This window comes from Balaenoptera ricei, chromosome 6, assembly GCF_028023285.1.
Source record: "Balaenoptera ricei isolate mBalRic1 chromosome 6, mBalRic1.hap2, whole genome shotgun sequence".
NCBI lineage: Eukaryota > Metazoa > Chordata > Mammalia > Artiodactyla > Balaenopteridae > Balaenoptera > Balaenoptera ricei.
In genome coordinates this window covers 11,254,119-11,268,315 of record NC_082644.1, presented here as the reverse complement: position 1 = coordinate 11,268,315, position 14,197 = coordinate 11,254,119, and the positions used below count along the sequence as shown (strand labels likewise).

At 46.0% G+C, this 14,197-nt stretch overlaps 1 protein-coding gene across 1 annotated transcript in view; it reads right to left on the bottom strand.

The window, feature by feature from the left end:
- The window catches only part of SCARA5 (scavenger receptor class A member 5), a 117,329-nt gene that overhangs the window by 84,166 nt on the left and 18,966 nt on the right, over positions 1 to 14,197 (bottom strand). Inside the window, exon 3 of the mRNA XM_059926835.1 lies at positions 8,545 to 8,673. Within this exon, the coding sequence (XP_059782818.1) occupies positions 8,545 to 8,673 (129 nt within the window). The remainder of the gene's footprint in view (positions 1 to 8,544; positions 8,674 to 14,197) is intronic.

The window sequence follows — 14,197 nt, the reverse complement described above, 5'->3', positions numbered from 1 at the left end:
AACTTTATTGACAAAAACAGGCAGTGGCTGGATCTGGCACTTCGTCAAGAGGAAGGATTCCAGGGGATGTAGCTGAGATAGGTCCTCTGCCCTGTCCTATCTAATTATTGTAACAATTTGACTGAAGACCCAGAGAGCATATTGTCAAGTTTGCAGGTGACCTTCCCCCGTGCCCACTTTTCTCATTTCAGGGGTGGTTGGAAGCCTCCATCAAAGTCAGAGAGATATGAAATGTCTCCCATGCAGGGCAGTGGAATATTTTGTGGAGAAGTCAGGATGTCAAACTTCCTTCTTCCTTTTCCTCCCTCTGCCCTGGAGCTAAGATGAGGCTGGGGGTACTTCTGGGGGAGCTCTGATGGCGTGGGAAGGCCCACACAGCCAAGGTGGGTTGTAGGAGAAAGGTGGTTTCTTAGGTGGGGTTGGTCTAGGTTTAAGGAAGAAGGCTGGTGGGGGTCTGTGAGGTGTCCCCACCTCGCCTCACAGGACGGTAGAGCGCGTGCCTGAGCTGGCGTGCCTTTGGTCGTGTCCTCCTGGGAACCGTCCACGTGGCGGCAGGCTGTGGGATAGGGATCGGGTTGGGATGCTGGCTCAGACACGACTGATGACACAAGACTGAGAGGAAAAGTTAAGTGACAGATGTCCGAGTCTGGATTCAAACTCATCCAACAGGCTGCAATACTTGGCAGAAACCTGTGTGATGACATGGAATTGGGATCACTAACAAGATCTGCATTTAGGTGAAAGCAACAACAAAATCAACCAAAAGCCAGTTGTACTGATGTGGGACAAAGGAGCCCTCGCGAGGCAGTGTTTCTTTGAGAGAAATCTGGGCTTGGGGTGGGTGGGCAGTGGACATGATTATTAATGGCTGCCTAGTATTCCATCATTTTGATGTGGTATCATGTGTTACTATGAGTCACTGCTGGGAAGGCTCATGAAAATTTAGGCTACATCAGCCTAAATTTGATCTGGAGTGTCCAGATCAAAGTTCGTCTGGGAATTCCCTGGTGGTTCAGTGGTTAGGACTCTGAGCTTCCACTGCAGGGGCCACGGGTTCGATCCCTGGGTGGGGAAATAAGATGACGCATGCTGCATGGTGCGGCCAAAACAAAAACAAAAAACGAAACAGATCAAAGTTGGTCACAGCCCAGCAAACCCCGTCCTGGCCAGGCCACACCAGCAGTCCTGTGTCTATTCTGTTTACCACTAAAACCTGGAGCTCGTTGGGAGGGGCTGGGAGGATGTCCATTAAGTTGAGGTGTTCAGTTTAGGCCACACATTAAATGAGCATCTACTACGTGTAGGACATCCCGTTAGGCACTGGGAGTACAAAGATGAACAAGACACGGTGCTTTATCGTGAAGAGCTTTCTTTTGGACTAGGAGGGGAGCAGGCACAGAAACCGATGACTTCAATAGAATGTGGCAAGATCAGGGCATCTCACAGAGGCCCCCAAACCAGGTCTCCCAAGCGACTGTTGCTGAGCCTGGTATTTTCAACTCACTGAAGAATAACCATGAGGATGAGGAGACAGCCTTGTTGTGAGCTGTTCCTGCCAGAGAAACTAGAAAGAGCATGTGTGGGACAGTCAGGGATGATTAGGCAGGAGTTCCCTGTCACTCGTGGCTGTTCTTCCATAAGAGCACCATACCTCTTCTGTCTGGGGAGTCGGGAGGGAGGTTCCTGCCCTGGGAGGGAGGTTGTTCAAGGCGTGCCCTGAGGCCCCTTCCAAGGCTCAGCTCCCGAGTAGCACCGCAGAGCTGGCTCGCCCGCAGTGCTGGAAACACTGTCTTTTTTCTTGGCATCCTGTTCCCTGTGCTGCCACAGTAAGTGCAGGATCCCTCAGAGTCTCCAGGCTTCCCCTGTCCATTTATTGGAACCATGTGGGCTCTGAGCACATCCCCTCCCACTGCACCGAGCACGCCTAGTTCCCTCTGTTTATACACAAAACCACTGGGTGCTCAGGCTAAATGAGCAGGTTTCTAATCCTTTGCTATTCTGACAGAACGTGCCGGGCACGAAGAATTTTCATGCATGGATTAATTTCATTCTCACGACAACCCTAGGGGGCTAGGTACCATTGTCATCGCATGCAATAGGTGGGGAAACTGAGGATTTGAGAGGTTAAATGATTTGCCCCAAGATTACAGAAACATTCAGAGGCATAGCCTGGACTTGAACCCAGAAATTTACTCTCAAAACCCACAAGCCAAAGAGAACATAGCTACTCTCTTAGAATGTTTGAAAGACACATTGAATAATAGAGCTATCATTTAGCCCCTTGTATTTCAGGCTTTGGTTTGTACCCCATTCGTGGATCATGAAAAAAATGGGTGGGCTGTGACCAGTTTTTGTTAAATGAACAGAATAGAAAAACATCAGCATTCATCACACATTTAAGATTATTTCAGTTACGAATATATGTGTGAAATAGTTGTCATGTAAAATGTATTTCTTAATGTAGGTCATGGTCAAAAAGTTTGAGAAACACTGATCTAATCCAACCTGCTCATTTTGTAAATGAGTGTACAAAGGTTCAGCCAGCAAAGTGATTTCTCCCAAGATTACAGGGTGTTAATGGATGAAGTGGGACTATAGACCCAAGTTTTTCTGACTCTCAGTTTATGTTATCAAGCTTAACTGACTGCAGAGAAAACCAAGAAAAAGCAAAAGTCATAATACTGATAGTAGGCATAGTACTACTACTATAATAACAATAATAGCTACTACTTTTACCACGTTTAATGTGTGCCAGGTATTTCTCTAAGCGCTTTAGATATATTAACTTATTTAACTCTCATAAGAACCAAAAGAGGCAAGTACAATTACTTCTCCCATTTTCAGATGAAGAAACTCAGGTAGAAAAAGTTCATGTCACTTGGTTAACATCACATAGCTGGTAACACAGAATGGGGAATTCAAACCCAAACAGGCTGGCTTCAGAGTCCGTGGTGTTAACGAGCATAAGGTACTACATGACCCTCTCTATCCTAATATTCTCCCTAAATGCTGTAATGCCAATACAGTAGATACCATGACGTGTGTGTCTTAATATAATTAATTACACACCTACTTCGTCTATTAGCCAAGGGTACCTGATGGTGAGTCCATAATTACCATGTCATTTAGGTATTTGGCTAAAACTGAAATCATCATCTTTTTTCCACAACTAAGATCCCCTCTAAAGTACCTTGTCTCTATCATTCATTCATTCATTCATTCACATATTTAAAAAATCATGCACTTGCAGAATTGAATAGAGTAGGCAGAATTAAGGTTCCAGGATTAAGGCAGTTTATGAGGATACATAAAATATTCTAAAATAGCAGTAGATGAGAACAAGATAAAGGAAGAACAAGTTAGAGACACTAAATGAAGGTAAGAATGAGACTAGCAGAAAAACATTTTCCTGGAGGTCAATACACTTGCTGTGGGTGGACCAGAGATGTATCCAGGTTTCCATTTTAATTGCCTACAAATTCACACATTTTACAAAGGGATGACAACTCGCTCTCAGTTTGCATTAACTACCTCCCTGAAAGTGATTTTAATGACTTTCAGATCCACAGTCTCCTTCAGGTGAAAACAAACTAGTTCCTCAGGAACAGTATTTCTCCTTCTGAGACTAAGACAGAAAATACTTTCTCCACGGGTCCTCTTAGTTGACGTTATGTAACAGAACAAACAATGTCCTCAAGGGCGCCCTCACAATAAGCACAGGATGACATCGCATGTGCTGTTTCTGACAGAGTGTCCCAGAAAAGGCTGAGGGCACCACGCTCTAAATTCCAAGATGCACGATGGTATCAGTTATCTGCCGTATCAAGGGATGTGGGCTCTGAGCACGCTGTTCCCTGATTGCAAAGTCGGTGACAGACCTCCTTGAAACAACGTGATCTAAAAAGGGGTGCTCAATTTAAACAACATTTGGGTCACTTGGTGTTCAGCTCTCCCAGGCTGAGGCTGACCTAACCCCTCCAGCTCTTGAGAATCAGGCTCTCCTTTGCAGAATTTGGCACGGGGCCTTAGCTACATCACACTGTCCTAATGTGTACGTGTGTTAGGATTTTAAATCCTCCCAGAGCAGGAATTACATCTTTTATTCCGTAGCTATAGACTGAATGTTTTTGTTCCTCCCAAATTCATATGTTGAAATCCTAACCGCCAAAGGGATGGTATTAGGAGGTGGGGCCTTGGGGAGATAATTAAGTCATGAGGGTGGGGCCCTCAGGATGGGATTAGTGCCTTTATAAAAGAGACCCCTGAGAAATCCTTAGCCCTTTCTTCCATGTGAGGACACAGCAAAAAGACAGCCATCTATGAACCAGAAGTGGGCTCTCACCAGACATGGAGTCTGCCAGCACCTTGATCTCAGACTTCCCAGCCTCCAGAACTGTGAGAAATAAATACTTGTTGTTTGAGCCACCCAGTCTGTGGTAGTTTGTCATAGCAGCCTGAACAGACTAAGACACCAGGGCTTGCTCTGTTGTCCTAAACCCACGAAGCACTCATGCACAAGTTAAGTACTTATTGAGGATGTTGATGGCAATGGCTGACTGCTAGTAAGAAAGGATTAAATTAAGGCATGATAGGAGCCCCTAGTTCACCAGGAGCTCTCCCTGGTCCAACTCTATAGTCTGGATTGCTGTAATGCTCCAGCTTTCCGCCAAATTAGATCCCCAGATGTTGGCACATCCCCTTTCTGCTGTTTCATGTCACAGTGGGTGTTCAAATTCTTCAATGGGGCCATGACAGGCAAGGGGAGGAAGAGGTAGTTCCTGGTGACCACCCTTTGTCACCACAGTGATGTCCCACAATAGTCATGGATAAGGTTGAACTTCCTCTAACCCTTGAACTCCATCAGAGAGGACATCTTCCATAAAGTGCTAGATGGAGGACCTCCTGACCACGTGACCATCCAATCTCAATTCTCCTGTTCATGAACTTAAGCCTGAGAGTCTTTACTGTCCCACAATGAACGCTGGAACAGAACAAAAACATAATAGGAAACCATCAGTCCAGGTAAAATGGGTTGAAGACATAGAAAGGCTTAGAGGAATTTGGGAAGAATGGACCGATGCTGCCTTCTTGGGAGATGATGGAAGACTGTGGGCATAGAACCCAGTGATGGTGTGGGAATATCAGAGGAAAGCTCCCAAGAGGATGCTGGTCAGGAATGGAGAGTTAGGTGGTGGGTAGAAAGCCCAATATAGTACATAGTTTGGGCAATGGCTGGATTAACCTGAGAGGGGATGCTGAGATGCTGCATAAACACAGATACAGTATTTGTCTTTTATTTTGAATACTTGGATAAAGAAAGGAATCGAGAGAAATCCCATGAGAAATTTTATGAGTAATATTTTTATGCAGTGAGACTATAATTTGGTAATATTGAAGTAAGAGCAGGCATCTGTACTTCAATCAGATGTTACCAACCAGGTATTCAGACATGGCACTTGGCTGCAGTGGTTAATTTTGTCATCCAATTGTCAGATGTATGAGCTTTGTGTCAACGAGGAGGTTTTGAAGTCTAAGAGTGGTTCATACAGAACTCCTCTTGTCTTAACTAGGGCTGCTATAACAAGGCCCCACCCTCATGACCTAATTAGCTCCCTAGTGCCCCATCTCCAAATACCATAGGCCGGGTGGCTTAAACAACAGAAATTTATTTGTCGCAGTTGTAGAGGCTGGGAAGTCCAAGATCAAAGTGCAGGCGGATTTGGTTGTTGGTGAGGACTCTCCTCCTGGCTTCAGATGGCCCCTTCTCCCTGTGTCCTCACATGGCAGAGATCTCTCTCTCTCTGTGTCTCTCTCTCCCCTCTTCTTATATGGCCACTAACCCCATCATAAGGGCCGCACCCTCATGACCTAATTAGCTCCCTAGGGCCCCACCTCCAAATACCATCACACTGGGGGTTAAGGCTTCATACATAAATTTTGGAGGGGACACAATTCAGAACATAGTACCTCCTATGAAAGGTGACCTCAGTAGGGCACTGGAGAGCAAGTTCTGCCCCAAATGAGGAAGCAGCCACAGCAGGACACCTAAGAAAAGGCCAGGTTAGCTCTGGTTTACACTGAACCATGCATCTCTCCACCATCTTGGTATTTTTGAAAAGGAGCATCCCTGGAGGTCTTCAATCAGGGTAATCTGAAGAAACGTCCTACCCAACGTCAGGAAGGGCCTCTTTGAAGAACTCCGGACTCATCCACCACATTCCTAAGTCCCCTCCCTAGGGAAGGGGCAGCTGGTTACAATAGTTTTTCATTGGCTACCCTCCTCAAACCTCTCCCAGAGGCCAACATGATTTTCCGGACAAGAAACTGGGAAGGTGACAGTGGCCAGGCCACAGAGCCAAGAGATAAAGTCTGATGCTCTGTTTCATCAGATCAGTTCCAATCCACCCCAAATTTTCATTCCACGCAGGCAATCTGGTACTCATAAACTTCAGGTTCAAAGGTAATTATGATGATCAAAATCCTCCCCAGATTTCCACATGGAATAACAGGAAGCGAGGCAATGTTTCCATTAGATTAGGAAACCATGCTCCACCCTCCTTTCTGAAACTTCCAGAACATCATCATAAATCCCATTCGACCTCCAAGCCAGGAGAAAAGCCTCTCTGCATTGTTCTGGGTACCACTTCTTGTTAGAAAGTCTCCTCTATTTTGAATGGGAATTTGTCTCTTTACAAAATCTACGCATTCACTTAGTTCTACCCTCTGAGACCACACAGAATATGTCCGTCCTTTTCCCCATGGCAGCCCTTCAGACCGCGGAAGAGAACTTTCATTCCTCTGAAACCCAAGAGATGATGCCCTTCCAGGCCTTCCAGGGCTCCAGAGACCTGCCCCAGGGTCCCCACCAGCCTGGCTCTCTCCTCCAGACCCTCTTCTGTCACCTAAAAATTCTTGTTCAGCAGAGTAGTTGTAATACCATAGCCCAGCTTTCCTGCTAGGCCGAAACACTTTCCAAAAATTCTGGAAATTTGTTATGGTCGTGGCTGCCAAGCCCACAAAACCCAGATCCCAATCTCTCACTGAGCAGCCCAAGAACATGTTCAAAAAATCCTCTGGCTGGACATCATCCCTTGGACGAATCATTAGTTTCTCTCATTGTTGCTGTTGGCTGCCCCGCAACCCGGGTCAATGGTTGATGGGACAGACACCACCCCTAGTGATGCCCTTTGCCCCGAGTGTGGGAATCTGAGGGCAAAGGCAGCACTGATTATCCCATCACCGGGCCCAAGAGACTAGTCTCATTTGACAGAAAGTGACACGAGACCAGGGATTTCTAGTGAGGGGTCATCCGCAAGGACTTGGCCTCCATATTCCTAGAGTTAAGGGTTAAGTTAATTAAGAGTTAAGTCAAGGACCCCACCCTCCGCGCTCCAAGTCAGATCTGTCTGGCCAGCAGCCTTCCGCTGACTACATTCCCCGTACCCCACCCGGGCCCCTCCATGCAACAGCCACGCTTGCTCTGTGTGCATCTCCTCTGGGCCACCACAGCACTTGTGTGTCAACATCAAAGGCCCCATCATAGTCCCTGTCACATTCTGCCTTGAGACAGGGCTCTACCTCTGTGTTCCCACCTCCTCCCCTAGACTGGAAGCTCCAGGAGGGGAGCCCCTGGGTCTTATTTAGCAGTGTCTCCAATCCTAGCATGGAACCCCGCACAAAGTAGGCACTCATGTAAGATGAGTGATGCTGAAATAAACTGATCCCTTGGCCTCACTTTGTCAAGCTTTATATACCTCCATCGAGATAGGTGGGGATTGAGCCTCTCTCCCTCTGGGTGGGAGTCAGGAGAGACCACCACGGTCTCTGTCCCTAGCTGCTCCACCATCTCCATCACGGTGGTCTGACCTGTGTGTGAGCTGGGCTGATCAAAGCATGGGATCTTCCATCTGATCCCTTCCTGGGTCCATGAGCTCTTCTTCTGGGCTAGAGGACATGGACCAAAGTCCAGCCTGTTCTACAGACAGAAACTGGGGAGAAGAGCCCGGCTGACCTGGGGCAACCTCATCCCACCCCCAGTAATCACAAAGGGGCAGCAGGTTTACCATGACCCTGATTAGCCTCAGCAACAAAGTGTCTCAGAACTTTGAGACACATCCCAGGACAGGGGGCCCAGCCTGCTCAGTATTTTCATCACATCCCAGGACAGGGGGCCCAGCCTGCTCAGTATGAACCATAGTGCAGAGCTCTAGGGAGGTCCAGTGTAATGCACAGCGTCACACTATGAGGCAGGACAAGGCAGAAGCCACCTGGAGCAGCTAGGTCTCTACTCCTGGACTCAAGAGATTTCCCATGCTCATATAGCCCCTGCCAGCTCCTCATCCCACACAAAACAGGCAACGCTGCTCAGAGTCAGGCCTGGTCGGAAAGACCAGCCAGCTTCCTCCTTTGTGGTTTCCATGGTGAGAAAAGCAGTGTTTGGGTTCCTGACTGTGGGAAAGAAGAGCTCCAGCTCCCCAGTTTTCCCATCTGCTCTCACTTCTTGCTCACCTCCTTAAAGGCCAGGATGGGAAAGGATGCTCTTACCTGCTAAGATGAAGATGCCCACGAGAATCAGGAAGACCAGCAGGTAGAGCCCAAGGACTGCGTGCTTCAGGGCCGACAGGGAGCCCAGCTGGGTGCAGCAGCCTCCCGCCCGTCCTCTGTGGCACGGACCTAGACAATAAGGGTAAGAAGAAGAGGAAAAAAGACATTTGAAAATCCCCAAAGCCCTTTTTCTCTTTTGGTCTCATCTCTCCCTGATGCCTGCAGATGTTCACATGGAACCTCTCACACAACTTCTGCACATCTGTAATGCAGCTGGAATGGTGGGAAGCATTTCTGAATCGTGAGAAGCTTTTCTGCTTCTATCTCTCCTCCCACCCTCTGTGCTCACGAACTAGCCAGACAGGCATGCCCACAGCTCACGAGGCCACGCAAACCCGCCTCCTAGAGCCAGTCCAAGTCACAGAGAAAGCTCAAATAGGCTGGAATATGTGTCCTTTATAAAGTGCTATTGTCCCATGTGATTAGGAGAAGATGGAGAGAATTTTAGAAAGAGGTTGCAAACTCCAGCTTCTAACAGTGGCCTGGAAGGGATGTGGGCCAGGTGGGCCTGGGGAAACCAACAGTGCATGCCCAGTCCAGAAGAGGTTGCCATGCAGGAAGAAGGGCCGGGCGTCGGCAGATCCAAAAATCACTTCTCCAAACCACTTCTGGCTTCAAGACAAGTCAGAAGTGATTTGGAGAAATCTCCCTTTTTTTAAGTGTTGACAACTAATTAGAGCAAAAAAAAAAAGAAACCACTAGGGAGCGTAAACAAAACAAAACACATTTACATGCCGCATCCGACCACCAGTTTACAACCTCGGGTTAAGATTTACAGGAAAACATAGTACCTAACTTCATCCTGTGAAATTACACAAGGCTCATCAGGTTCTGGCCAAAATGGAACAGCAAAATATGAGTTCTAATGGAACTTATGGATTGTCTAGTTCAACCCCTTCTGTTTACAGATGAAGAACATCAAATGTTAGTGACAAATCCTGGGTGAGGACCCAGGTGCCCTGACCCTCTGTCCTCTTTCCACTGGACTTCTCCTTCGAGGCAGCCTTCAGATGGCCAGTGCAGAGGCCAGCAAGCTCATCAACGTCCACCTGCTCTGTCAGCTGACAATGGAGAGGAAGGGATGCCGTCTCGCCCTGACCCCCAGCACGGCAGGTAAGAATCTATGGAGGGGGGACTTCTCTGGTGGTGCAGTGGTTAAGAATCTGCCCACCAATGCAGGGGACACGGGTTCAAGCCCTGGTCCGGGAAGATCCCCCATTCCGCAGAGCAACTAAGCCCGTGCGCCACAACTACCGAGCCTGTGCTCTAGAGCCCGCGAGCCACAACTACTGAGCCCGCACGAGCCTAGAGCCCGTGCTCCGCAGCAAGAGAAGCCACTGCAATGAGAAGCCCGCGCGCCGCAATGAAGAGTAGCCCCCGCTCACCGCAACTAGAGGAAGCCCACGCACAGCAATGAAGACCCAACACAGCCAAAATATTAATTAATTAATTAATTATTTAAAAAAAGAATCTATGGAGGGCATTTTTTTTTTCAAAGTACGCATGTCCCTATCATGCTTATTCTCTGCCCCCTGCAAGGGAGAGTATTGCCAACTGGAGAACATTGCTCATGGAGGCACGGGTGGGAACCGGAAAAGGCTGACAGCAGATGTTGAAATAATTGAGAGTCAGAAAACATTTGAGGTGCTTCGGGGGCTCCTTATCACCTCTCAGGTAACACTGCCAACTGCACGGCCTTCAGGAGGTTTGGTGACCACAAGGGAAATGGCGGTGACCACGCTGGTGCCCTGGCTCTCCAGAGGTATTGTTCAGTGAGGAACATTTTCCCACGCATTTACTCCATTTTATTGAAAATGCTGTTGTTAAAATAGCTAAGTTGGACTATTACATACTATTTCCGTAAAACATCGGGTACGATTTGGAACGAGTTGTCGAGAAATACAAATTCAGTTACCATTCTCATCAACACTTAAATGTTAGCAAATTTTCTAGACTTAACCTGATTTTCCACAAAGACTTGCACATCTTTCTAACTCACCCTAAATCTTCTTTTCCAGAATTTTCTATCTCTTTCCACACAGTAGGATCTATAACCTGTTTTGCTCCTAAATACGCAAGCTTCTTGTAGCATTTTGTCTTTTTTTTTTTTTCTCATGAGAGCCACTGGCTGGCGGGTTGCAGCTCTTAGAGAAAAGTTTTTTTCCCTCAAGAGTCAAAGCGGTAGGCATAGCATAGTGTATTATACAAACATTAGTATCTTTATTGCGATGGTTGTTCCAGCTCTCCTCATCCCTGCTTTTCTTGACATAATGATGAGAATGATGGCAGCCTAGCTACTGGGAGGGGTCAGAAGATACCCAGGCTGAAATGCTATTGTCCTTATGTTTATCCCCAATCCATCTTGGGCTTCTTCATTTGTTGCCTTTGTTTGACCCTCTTCTTATTTCCCTTGAAGGTTTAATTAAGTTCAACCATATGCTGTTAACTGTTCCAGTTTCACTGAAATGTTCTATTTCTTGTTCATTACAAAAAAGAAATCGTTCTCTCAAAAAGAAGTTGATATAACTTTTTGCACGTAACTTTTTTATTGAGGCACAAGACATTATATTAATACTTTGCCTGAGCTTGAGGCAGTCTGTTTAGTAAGCTGAACATTAATACAGTAAGGGATTAAGTGCAAACAACACACATTCACGGATTGACTAGTGAGGCTACTTACGATTTATAAAGTGCTAGATTAGTGCTAATTGTCATTCAGTTTGAAATTTTTCACCTTCCGGAGGAAAACAAAGCAATCAGGACCCCTTCCTCCCTTTAGGAATGAAAACATTTTCCTAAACCAATCAGTCACAAGAGCAAGGGCTACTTTTCCTTTACTCCCACTAATTAGAGCGTCATCCCTTTATTGTCAAGTCTGTACTAACTTTCAATATTTGGCAGAATGGGGGAGGAAAATCACACAGCCAAGAAGACTGCTAACTTGCATCTTGCCCTGTTGCTTGCACGTGTATTGCCAGCTCATTGTAACAGTGGGGCAAACTGCAATGATATAGTTCTATTTTTTCTCCATCAAAAAAGAGTAGTTCCCTTCTCCTCTACCTGAGGCTTCTGTCTAATAGCAAGCACCCCTGGTGACAGATCCCTTCATCAACTTACACACACAACATAGACCTTCGTCTGAGAGAGCTCAGTTCCTTTAGCAAGACTCAATTACCTTGCGCATTACACAAAATTCATTCTAGATAGAACATAACAAGGGTTTCAAATAGAGATTTTCCAGAAACATTCAGTGAAGTACCGTTCCACAAGTGGAACTTCACGGAATGTTTCTGGCAAGATGGCTAGAGAATATGACTGTAAGGGAAAGAAGACAATTTAGGGGAAAGACAAGTTACTAAGTCTGCCCAAAACACTTTTATTGACTTTTTAATATAACATAGCAGCAGCATGTTAGCTGAGTAGACCATTCAAATTACTTAAGCTTCGTGGAAGATTGGAAACACTCCAAAACAATGCAATCAGTAAAAACAGTATGCTCATTTATTTTTTTAAAAAAGTAAAAGAAATGAGCTATCAAGCCATGAAAAGACATGGAGGAAGCTTAAGTGCCGATTAGTAAGTAAGAGACACCAATCTGAAAAAGCTACTTACTGTATGATTCCAGATTTATGACATTCTAGAAAAGGCAAAACTATAGGGACAGTAATAAGATCAGTGGTTGCCAGGGGTTGGGAGTGGGGAGGGATGAACAGGTGGAGCACGGAGGACTTTCAGGGCAGTAAAACTCCTCTGTATGATACTGTAATGATGGATACATGTCATTATACATTTGTCTAAGCCCATACAATGCTCAACACCAAGAGTGAACCCTAACGTAAACTATGGACTTTGCACGATAATGACATGTCAGTGTAGGTTCATCAGTTGTAACAAATGCCCCTCCCTGGTGGGGGATGTTGATTATAAGGGAAGCTGTGCACGTGTGGGGCAGGGGGTACATGGAAACTCTCTGTAATTTCCACTTAATTTTGTTGTAAACCTAAAACTGCTCTAAAAGTTAGTCTATTTAAAAAAAGTAAAGGTTTTTTAAAAAAATATTTATTTATTTATTTGGCTGCATTGTGTCTTAGTTGAGGGATCTTTGTAGCAGCACTCAGGCTCCTCTCTAGTTGTGGCGTGGGCTCTAGAGCGCACAGGCTCAGTTGCCCCGAGGCATGTGGGATCTTAGTTCCCAAACCAGGGATCGAACCCACGTCCCCTGCAGTGGAGGGCAGATTCTTAACCACTGGACCACCAGGGAAGTCTCAGTAAAGGTTTTGACTTACGGATTGTTGGGGTAAAAACTCTAACAGACTTTTATTGAACACCCACAGTCCTACTGTGGTAGCCCTACTGTGGTAGCCAGCCTTCAAGATGGCCCCAGATGATCCCAACCCCTTGTATAGTCTCCTTCTGCATTGTACCAGGATTGGCTTGTGTGACTAGTAGAATATGGTAGAAGTGATGATGGGTCGCTTCTGAGATGAGAGAAAAGACACTGCAGCTTCCTTCTTGCTTACTCTTTCTCTCTCTTGAAATATTCATTTGTGGGGAAGCCAGCCACTATGTCATGAATACACTATGGAGAGTCTACATGGTAAGGAACAGAGGCCTTCAGCCAACAGCCACATGAGTGAGTCTGGAAGCAGGTCCTCCAGCCAAATCAAGCCTTCAGATGACTACACCCTGGCTGAGATCTTGACAGCAGTCTCATGAGAGACCCTGAGCCAGAACAACCCAGCTAAGCTGCTCCCAGATTTCTGCCAGATTGGACTATATGTATATACATATTTTCTGAGCAGAATTTTGGATCTGAAAAAATAAACAAAATCTTGGATTTCCTTGCACACCCACGGCTTCCTCAGAAATGGAGTGAGATAACAAATTTTGTTGTTTTAAGCTGCTAAGGTTTGGGGTCATTTGTTACGCAGCAGTAGATAACTAATACACTATGGTAGACATTGGGAAATACAAGGATAACAAGCTGTGTGAGGGAGAGATTTTGTCAGTGTCATTCACGTCCAACTTTCCAGTTCCTAAACCAGTGCCTGGCACACAGCAGGCATTCAGAAAATATCTGTTGAATGAGAGATGAAGATACAATCACTGCCTTTCAGATGCTCACACCCGAGGGGAAGAAGACATATAAACTGGTAACTATCACACAGGTGTGAATGAAGCAGGTGTAGAGGGGCGATATGGCACAAGCAAAGCATGGCACTGCAGAGGCAGTGAGTCCTTCTGTGTTGCAGGTCATCTCAGGGTCTGCCTTGAAGAGGCAGCAACTCAGCAGGGCTTTGAAGGACAGGCTTTTGTAGATGGGCTGAAATCTATTCTCTTTCTCTCCAGCTTTATCGTCTGATTTACAGCTATTAGAAATTTGAAAACTGTGACTTGAAGAAGAAAACTTTCTTCCTCCGTGTGAGAACTGTTCTGAGGAAAGTACCAGACCAAGCTGTTAGTTATTAAACATAGTCGTTGCTTGCAGACATGGTCACACACAAAACCAGATCGAGGGGGAGAATGACACCAAAAAAACAAAACAAAAACTCTTCTAAGATCTGGGAGAATCAAGGGAAAGGGTTTTCATCTT